Source organism: Zootoca vivipara, chromosome 7 (assembly GCF_963506605.1).
Source record: "Zootoca vivipara chromosome 7, rZooViv1.1, whole genome shotgun sequence".
NCBI classification, from domain to species: Eukaryota; Metazoa; Chordata; class Lepidosauria; order Squamata; family Lacertidae; genus Zootoca; species Zootoca vivipara.
The window spans coordinates 67,913,927-67,924,228 of NC_083282.1; the positions used below are offsets into that span (position 1 = coordinate 67,913,927).

At 41.3% G+C, this 10,302-nt stretch overlaps 1 protein-coding gene across 1 annotated transcript; it reads left to right on the forward strand.

Annotated features, from left to right (window-relative positions):
- Positions 1 to 77: 77 nt before the first annotated feature.
- Positions 78 to 10,047, forward strand: CHMP4B (charged multivesicular body protein 4B). The gene is made up of 5 exons (XM_035123760.2): positions 78 to 648; positions 6,793 to 6,970; positions 7,577 to 7,691; positions 8,033 to 8,159; positions 9,236 to 10,047. Exons 1-5 carry the CDS (start codon positions 459 to 461, stop codon positions 9,301 to 9,303), a joined length of 678 nt encoding a protein of 225 aa, XP_034979651.2. The 5' UTR covers positions 78 to 458; the 3' UTR covers positions 9,304 to 10,047.
- Positions 10,048 to 10,302: the final 255 nt, after the last annotated feature.

Genomic DNA, 10,302 nt, shown 5'->3' on the forward strand with positions numbered 1-10,302 from the left:
TTGCGTGTTATTTGCATCCTCACGGCCTGTTGAGTAGCGAGGGCTGGGGAAGAAGGGTGTGGGCGGAGCCGCCGTTGCCGTGGCGCCCGGAGTGACGTGAGAGAGAGATCTCGGGCGGTCCTACCGGGAGGCCGTGAGTCAGTCAAGGGGCAGCCGAGGCTGACGTGCCGGGGGCTTTGCGTGTGTGGCATCTGTGTGTCGGTAAGGGAGTGGTCACCGTGAGGGCTCGGGCCTGTGAGAGGCCGTACAGCCGCCGCTGCTGGTAGAGGGGCCTCTCCGGTCGGGAGGAAGGCGGAGGTGGCGTCTCTTTTCTGGCGTTTTGCCTCAGCAGCTCCGGGAGCTGCCGGCGGTCTTCGGCCGGCCCCGCTTCCCTCCCTTACGGTTTATCCTATCGTAACCGGGAGGTCGCGGGGTCCCGCCGTTTCTCCGCTGCCCCTTTCTCCGCCTGCGGCCCAGCCATGTCGGGGCTGCTGGGCAAGCTGTTCGGGACGGGCGGGAAGGGCGGCGGCAAGGGGCCTTCCCCCCAAGAGGCCATCCAGCGGCTTCGCGACACGGAGGAGATGCTGAGCAAGAAGCAGGAGTTCCTGGAGAAGAAGATCGAGCAGGAGCTGGGGGCGGCCCGCAAACACGGCACCAAGAACAAGCGCGGTGAGCGGTCGCGGGTGGGCGGGAGCCGGGAGGAGGAAGAGGTAGCTTCTTTCCTCGGGTGGGACTTCTTTTAAAAGTTTCCTTTATTTACATGTATGCTGGTTTCCCACCCCCACAGTGAACTGCGCCCAAAGCGCCTCCTACTAATAACCACTAGCGGAGTTGCTGTCAAAATACGTAACATCTTCGGGGAAGGGGAAGCAACTTTACAGAACACATAAATTGCATTCAAGTAAGGCAAAATGAGATAGATAGATAGATATAAATCCGTAAATAAAAGACTTTCAGTATTATAGTTACTCCGTTTGATAATTAGAAAGCAGAGCACAAAATCAAAGCTTGCAGACCTAAATAAATAAAGCTGACCAACGTGGCTAGTGTTGGACATACTCCAAGGGGCCACAGCAGCCTAAAATCTACCTGTGGCAAGGGGGGTGTAGAGACAGTGAGGGGAGATGGTGCTTGGACCTTTCTAACGGAAAGGATGGTGCTGGGGTCTGTTAGAGCAAAGTAAAAACACAGCCTAATAAGTAGGAAGAGAGCTTGCTTCACAATGCTGTGTATGTTTTACTCAGAGATAAGACACCTTGCAATCTGTAGATTTTTACTTTCACTTAAATGTGCCTAAGATTGCGGTTTTAGTGACATTTTCCCTTAAAAGCCTCCAGGGTAATGCTCAGCCTACTAAGAACACAAAATAGATAAACTAAACATGCAGCAACTATCAATGAAATGACACACAAGACAGGAGCAAAACACATTTCCATTATTGGGGTGGCCTGCTTGGTCTCACCAGATCATTGTTATAAGGCTACAGCTCCATAATTAAAAGTACCCAGCCCAGAGCTCTTCCTCCATTCCTATTTTTGTAGGCCTCTTGTGAGTTTGGCATGCAGATAAGTTTGGCAGGCTTTTCTCTACACTGCTTTAAGCACAAAATAGACTTCACATGTTGAGAGGGGAAAGTAAAGGGGGCTGTTGTGTGAACTTCACTGGAGGCATACAGGTTTATTCAGTGTAGTGAAATAAATGGCAGCTGGTGTTCACAATGGGAACATCATTGTAATATATCTGAAAAATATGGTGTGCTTTATGTTTCCATGTTTCCTATAGCAGGCATGTCCAACAGGTTGATCACGGGGTGGCCCTGGTTGATCCTGATTGATCTTTGGACAACATTGGTCCACCCTCCAATGACAATGTAGATCACTGCCAGTTTTTTTTTATACTGTGAGTAGATCAGTGTCTTGGGAGTTGGGTGTGCCTGTCCTACAGTACAGTGCCTGTCCTTCATTTTTCTCAGGCCATTAGTAGCATTTGCATCTTGAACTCTCCTGGTTTGGGGCCTATATACACAGAAAAGTGTAAGGTAGCAGATGCCTTGTTTCTATAGTTTGGACTTTGGTTTTAATTCTTGACGCCAGAAATTTGCTGTACATCTATCCTGGTCTTACTCTTTCCCCATCCCTCTTTGAGTTTTGCTCTTCAAGTTCTGCTGTAGCACTCAGATCTTGGGTTAGTTTGAGTGGGATTCTGTGAGGGAGTACCTTAGGGTTAGCCTCTAGATACAGCATCTTTTCTATGTCCCTGCTCAGTTTTGGGTTGCTTCCTTGGGGCTGCATCCAGGCCTGTGCAGGGAGGCAGTTGGGTACACTTGCCCCAGGCCTCAGGGACTAAGCTGGCTGGGGGGGGGGGTGGCGGCGCTAGGGGCCTGCCAGACTTATGCTGTTATGTCAAGAACAGGACCTCCCTCAGGCCTCAGACAAGCTCTGCATGGGCCTGGCTGCATCCATTTGAAGCCTAGACCTAGGTAGGAACCTGCACTTTGTGCAGAATGATCTGTAATCTTTAAACTAGCACCAACATTGTATTTCCTCATTGAGGCTTCCTAGTCTAAGCTAATCTCTTGTCAGGGTCAGTATTCCTTTTTTCTTAGTTGAACCTGAGGCACATTGAAAAGATATTAAACAAGAGGCTGTTTCTCTTATCACATTTATGAAGCTGCAGTATATGTTCCATGTTATGTTGCTCAGGACTATTTTCCTTTAATTGACACTGTCTCATTCTTATCATGGTTTTACTATTTAGTGTGCTGTGCATTGTTATGGTATTTAGAAGCAACAGGGTCTCCTTACAGTAATACTGGAACTTTTTATCTCCACAACAGATTATGTTTCCGTGTATACAATTTATGTACATTCTTTACCATTTATTTCTGTTGTTCACACTGTTTACGTTGTCAGCTTTTATAATCATGACTTGTAAAAAATGCCCAAATGAAGGAAGAAAGCAATAGGCTTCTTTAATTCATCATCTGGCTAGCTGGAAAAGCTTAGTTTGTTGATCTGACAAATGCTTCATTTTATCAATGGTAAATTAGATTGGTTGTATAGAATGCTGCACTTTATGCTGTAATGCAATTTATTGACAGTTGATGTGGTGTTGTGGTAAAGAGATGGAGCTACAAATCAAGATGTCCCCTGTTTTACTGTTCATTAGATAGTTATAGAATGATGCTGGTCTGCTTTGCAGGATGTTTGTAAAGATCACAACAAAATAATTTCTGAATAGCAATATTTCATTAAAGTACCACACTAGCCAGTGTGGGAGAAGATACTTGCTCCTTGCTTAACTCTGACTTTAGTTCATATTACCTTGAGACTAGACTGAGGGCCAGCTTGGGCATGTTGAAGGTCTGAGATCAGAATCTCTTGTATGCTTGTAAACCTCAAAACAGCTATGGGGAAGTAACACTAGGTAAGGTGTTTAAAACGAGCAAGCAAGCAAGCAAACAAACATCTCATGCTATTTCCCTGATCGAAATCATTCCCTAAGCTCCAGGAGGAAAATGTCAGGTACAGATGTACATTTCAGTAATGTCTTGTCATTCTTCTTAAAATTAAAGTGTTACTACATCCATTCATGCTGATTAGCGTGCATAGAATTAGAGAAAAATTCCTATGGTTGTCCCCCAAACTCACCAGTTTCAGCAGAAATCATGGGGTGTGTATGTACAATGCTACATTGTGTGTTGCAAGTGCCTACCATTATGAAAGTTGAGCAGTAGAGCTCCACTATACTGTATCTGCTAATACATGTAGTCAAAAAGACATTTGCAGTGAGGTCAAGGAGGTTAAAATTTGAAAAACCTATTCCCTGATGTATACATCTCTCAAACTCTCGATGAGTAAGGACTTTCCCTTCATGTGAAGAAAGCTGCAGCACATTGAGCAGACGAGACCAATAGTGTGTCCAACAGTCAAGATGGCAGTTGCTGCACGTGCTGTAGAGGAAAGTGGGCAGATGGGGCTCATCAACCTGGGAATGTAGTCCATCTAAGAGAAGGAAAACTCTGATCCTAAACCTCCACTGCCTTGTGGGACATCTTCGGAGAAGAAAAGGCTAAGAAGCAAACCCTACACAAGTCCGGAGTGGAGTCCCTAAGGTGGCGGGATGGCACCTTGTACACCTCCTTTCGGTCGGCTACTCCTGCAGCCAAGTTGATGCCAAATGTATTGCTCTGCTTTTCTTTGGACCACATCAGCAAGGCAGAGAGGAGGATCTTGTCATCTGGGCAGCCCAGGACCTCCATACATATGGCCCAGGCTTGTTCCCTGGGGAGGTCACTTCGGTGCTTGGTTTGACTTCACCTCCAGAGGTGCAGTCCATTGTTTCTTGAGACAGATGGATGCCAGCAACAACTATAACGAAGATTCTTAAAATACTATAAAAATGCATTTTTAGAGAGGATGATACAAAAAACATAGGCTGAAATGTGACTGTAAGCTGATCTTCCTTTATGGTCACCAGTTGATTATAAACCTTGGTACAAGTGCATTTAAAACTGCATTTCAGTCCTTTGCACAGGAATGACAATAGCAAGAAAGAATCTGTTGAGCAGCAACGTAGCACATTTGAAACCTATCTACATCCCATCAAAATGAATGGAATTGTACTAAAGTTGTCAACATCCCAATTTCCACTGCAGATTGCTGTTTATGTTGAGTTTAATATTAAGAGTTCCACAAGAATCTGCATGCAGTTCTTAATGAGTGAAGTTTAGTGCTTCTGATGATGTGAGTTAGTGATTCAAGTTTATTGAGTGCTAAAAGGATTTTTTTTTGCTATAAAGGAGAATTGGTATTCCTTAATATGCAAGTCTCTTTTAAGAGGCGTAATAGATTAGGGCCCTCTCTGATGTAACATACAGTGTAAATAATGGAGCATAACTTCATATGACTGGGATGTTGAGCCTTCTGTTTTCCCTGCTTACTGAAATGTTCAGATTCATAATATTGCGAAGAAGATGCTAAATTTTATTATCATCTCTTCATAAGTTATCATTTTACCTTGGATAGATAATGCTCTGGTAATAAATACAATTAATTTTTAGCTCAGTTGGAATTTATAACAGGAACAATTTTGCTATACGTGCTTTGGGAATGACTTGTAAAAAAATTCAGTGCCTGAAAACTTCATTGTAACAGAACACTATAGTTATTCTCATAATTACCTAATTCAGATGGTCAAAATTACTTACTGCCACCTGATACTTAAATGCCCAGAAACCACACTCTGCCCAGGCGGTATATGAACAGATCTATTTCAGTGTTGGCCTGCGTCATATGTTAATTTAACTTGTGTTGTTGCTGAAAATAGGTAAAGTTACATAGGGTTAGGCAACAAACTGGACTGCTGTTTGTAGAATAGCATCATAGGATTCTTTGAAAAGATGGTTTTTAGAAGATAATGTAACTCATCTTGGCAGAAACAGTGCAGTAGCTCTACCTTAACACTTGACCTACAGTTTGAATGTTTTACAGTGAAAAGCAGCTCAAATTCCAGCAGTCACAGAGAGCATCCAGATGAGGGAAACTTCTAAATGTTGGCTTTGTTTACTTCTTGAAAAGGTTTTACAAACTGCAGATGGCTGGAGCTGTATTCCTGCTCAGTATAATTCCTGTTTAAGGTTTTAAATAATAAATTCATTTAATTAGGAACTTTCAGTGGGCAGTGGAAAATGGTAACTGTTGCATCTTAATTTTAATGGCATAATGAAATTTCGTTTGCTATAGATTTTCCAGTTCTTCACTATGATAACATGTTAGAGTGAACTAGAAAACCTACACCTATGCAGAGGATTTCCTCCTTTTATATATATAAGATTTTATTAAAGGTTTTTCACAATACAACACAATACAAGAAACTAATCTAAATAAAAACAAAAACAGAGAAAGAAAGAGAAAACACAGTCATACGCCTTGCTTGATTACTTGAACATGCTTATCTCCTTTCATAGCAACCTCTGAAAAAGTGCAGGAACGTAGGGGGGGGGTGTGAAATTTCCAATGCTGACAAAAAAAATTGAAGTGCCCCCGCCAAGTTGAGTTTTAATTGACACCAAGAAATGGGAGATCCTCATCATAGCTGCCAAGTTATCCCTTTTTTTAAGGGATTTTCCCTTATGCTGAATAGGCTTCCTCACGAGAAAAGGGAAAACTTGGCAGCTATGATCCTCATTGCCTCACTTTTTCCTTGCGGAGGAGGTGCCCTAGGGGCTGTTCTCCTGCAGCTGCTTATGCCTGCCCTGTACCAAATGTCCTTGCTTACTCAGAGTGTTCTGACTTGATAGGAGCCTCTTCTCTTTCCTGCCCCCAAAGTATCTTCAATGGTGGTCATATAAAGTATTTCCATTTCTTACATAGTGACTAAGACAAAACATCCAGATTTTATGCATTTCTTGTGTTCATTTTCCTTGACACTCTTGTGTAATTTGAATAATTCTTTGAGCTTTCTCTCATTACCTGCTAGTCTACCATACTAGAAAGATTGAATGAAGGTTTATTTGTCAACAAGCCTGTCATGCCTTGTGTGCTAAGCATCTAAGCTTCTAATACTTGACTGTTGGCTGTAGATCCTGCAGTTTGATACTGAGTAGACAAACAACTCAGCAACAAAATTGATTTGCTTAGAGAAAGACACCTATTGGTAACAAAAGTTAATTAAACTGGGAACACAAAAGATGTGAGAGGCATAATTGGTAGCATAAATTTTAAGTGGTTTTGTGTTCTGAACATCATGCTTGTAGAAACAGTTTTAGATGCACATTGTAAATCAATCATCATTTGTCTTGTTTTTGTCCAGCTGCACTTCAAGCCCTAAAACGAAAGAAGAGGTATGAGAAGCAGCTTGCACAAATAGATGGCACATTATCAACAATTGAATTCCAGAGGGAAGCCCTGGAAAATGCCAACACCAACACTGAAGTGCTCAAGAATATGGGATTTGCTGCCAAAGCAATGAAAGCTGCTCATGACAACATGTAAGATGCTCTTTCTCATTGGTTCATTGAATGGCCAACTTTTCATTGAGTGCAGTACAAAAGGACACATTCACTCTTTGCCCACATCCCTTCTTTTTTGGATAGTTCTGGACAGTTATTATAAACCAGTCTGCACACATTAACTCAAATTCTACATTGTGCAGCGGGACTTGTTTCTATAAAAGTATGCACAGATGTGGTATAAGCTTTCAAGTAAATGATCATGCTAAGTATCTTTACGTGTAGACATGCTTTATCTGTAAGCAACATATAGTTTGAAAAGCATGTGGCTTTCATGGTTAAAGTCTTTGGATTATGCTTCCAGATTATGCAACTGAATAGATGCAAACAAGTTATAATTATTAGAGCAACCAGTTATTACTGTTACAATTTTTATTTAAATTACCGTAGTCTGAATTCTTGCTCAGGAAATAATGATTTCAAAGGAAGAAGGGTGTTTTAAATCAACGTTATTGTTTTCTTGATGATTTGAATCTATTTGCCCTGGTGGTTAGCTGAATATTTTCTTAAAGCTATTGAGACTTGTAATGATCTCCAAGACCCAACAGGTGAATGGTTCAAATAACTTAAATCCTTTTCCTACAGGGATATTGACAAAGTAGATGAGCTAATGCAAGACATTGCAGAACAGCAGGAGTTAGCAGAAGAAATTTCAACAGCTATCTCCAAGCCTGTGGGAATCGGTGAAGAATTTGATGAGGTAAGTACCAAACAGTTTAAGACAAGTATGATGTTTGTACACATACAAACTTAAGGATTTCAAAACACAGTTACCTCTTGTGACTCAAAATATTATGTAAGGAGAACAAACTCATGAATTTTCCATCTTAAAGAACAACAGAAATGTGAGTTTAGTGCTCTGGCTTGCTTTTAGTAACAACAGAATAATTTGGATATGTAAATATTTCGAGACACCTAGAATGCCCAATTGTGTTGAGTTGGACATGAAGGTTTCTTACAATTATGTTACAAAATTGGCAACAGTGATTTCTGGTGCTAGCACCTGTAACCGCAGATCGTCTCTCTCCCCTTCAATAATAGGATGAACTGATGGCTGAACTAGAGGAACTCGAACAGGAAGAATTGGATAAAAACTTGCTGGAGATTAGTGGTCCTGAAACAGTTCCACTTCCCAATGTGCCCTCAATATCTATACCTTCAAAACCAGGTGAGTGCCTTGCAATTGCATCTTATGACAAGTGCAGTTGTAAAAAAAAAAAAGCATTGTAATATGCCATTCTTGTGATTTTATTTCTCAACTACTGTGCAGAATTTACACACACTAATCTGTTTCACAGAAGGAAAGCCAGTTAAGTTCCCTGGTTATCTTTATCTACAGATCTAAAGTCATGGTTCTCAAAGATGGGGGGGGGGGCTTCCTCAGGATCTATGACACCTTAGACCCCATAAGAAGTTTTCTGATTGCCTATTCCAACTAATCAATGGTTTCCAGGTTGGAATACTTCATTTACTTTTATTCCCCCAGATGAGAACAATTGTCTCTCAAAGAAAAGGAACTTGGGTGACAAAATTCTTCCCTCATACCTTTAGTCTGAGAATCACTGTTTTGGGTATGAGAATAAATGGATGTGGTTTTGGTTAAAATCCCTTGCCCATAGTGCAAGGAGCTTTTTAAACATTCCCTCCATGCTTCCATATAACCTGGTGTACCACCCCAAGGAAGCAAGCACCACTTTAAAACGCTGCCTGCCATTTGGCTACCGAGCCATATTTAAGGAGCTTCTATTGACATAATCCCTAGCTTGGATATCTGAAAGTATCCCTTTTAGGCTCCCATCTAGGCCTGTCCATTTCTTGAGATCATTGGAAGAGGCTGTCTCTGGTTGTGCCACTGTCACAGATGTACATTATGCAGAAATCTGGGAGAGAGTCTTTGGTGGCACCTGCCTTGTAGAGCTTCCTCTTTTTTGAAAAAAGGCAGGCAACTCTTGAATTTTCAGGACATGCTTAGTACTTGTTCACTCAAGTATTTGTTGGCTGGCTGCTAAAATAATTGCTGTGTGTGTGTGTCTGTGACATAATTTTGTTGTGATTTTAAATATTTGATGATGCTAATTTTTATTTTATTTTATTTTTTGTATTATGTTTACATGCCAGGAACTGCTCTTGTATTGGCCTGATGAAGAATGGATGTATAAATACCTAAAATAAAATAAATACATTGAGCAACTGCATACAATCACAACACAGTGCTTAATCTTGTGGTGTTGTGTCTTTTTCTAGCTAAGAAGAAAGAAGAAGAAGAGGATGATGACATGAAAGAGCTAGAAGCCTGGGCTGAAAACATATAACTACACCAGCTGCCCAGCTGGAGAAACAATTGAGACTCTGCTCACCTGTTGCTACAGGTGCATGTATGGGTGGGAGACATCATTAAGCGCAGCGCCTTTGTTTCTTTAATCCCATAGCTGTGGGAATTGCATTCTGCATAGCATGGTCTGAGCAAGGGAAACAAAGTTTCCAAAGAAAGTTGCCTGCAGTTTAGGGTGTTGACTTACTTTAAATAATAAACCTTACTGGCAAAATTCCAACATTCAGCTTCTGGACTACGCTAATGCCACTGCTGGATCACCACCTTTCAGAATTCTGACCCTGCTGAATCTGACTCGGGATACGAAGCCTGTAACTTAAATTGATGGAAATGCTTTTAAAAGTCTTGTAAAGTACGGTATTTCAAAAGGAAAAGTCATAAGCCGTTATTGGCTTATTATGCTTAGATGTACAAATGCATCACATAGGCTTTTAGTTCTTTAAAGTCTCTATTTATATCCATTGGTGGCATTGACGCTCTTCTCTCCGCATTACACTCACTTGGTCGCTGTTCCCAGTTGGATTTGGTGAGGTGGATTTGGAATGTTGAAGTAATTCTATGATGGAAGTAGGTGAAATTGACACTAGCTGTACATTTTTCTACATAGCACCTGGAATGTTGATTGCTATCTGTGATGTCCAATTCCCATTCAGACACAAACATACATTTATTTTAAATAAGGATCTATGGTTTGCACTGTATTAAATACCTTGATTGATTTTCATACCTGCCTGATGTCTTCACTATGCATGTATGTAACAGAAACTTGGATAACCTTGTTGGGATTCCCCCCCACCCCATGTTGTACATCGGTATTCTCTGGTACTTCGGTCTTCCTTCGAAGCAAGGAAGTGCCATATGTGCCTATTTGGTTCTTGAGTTGAATATTCGGAATAGTATATGCTAGAAATACTAATACATTCTCCCCCCCCCCAAAAAAAAATGAACAGAATTTGAATAGTGCTAAGCAGTGCCTGTT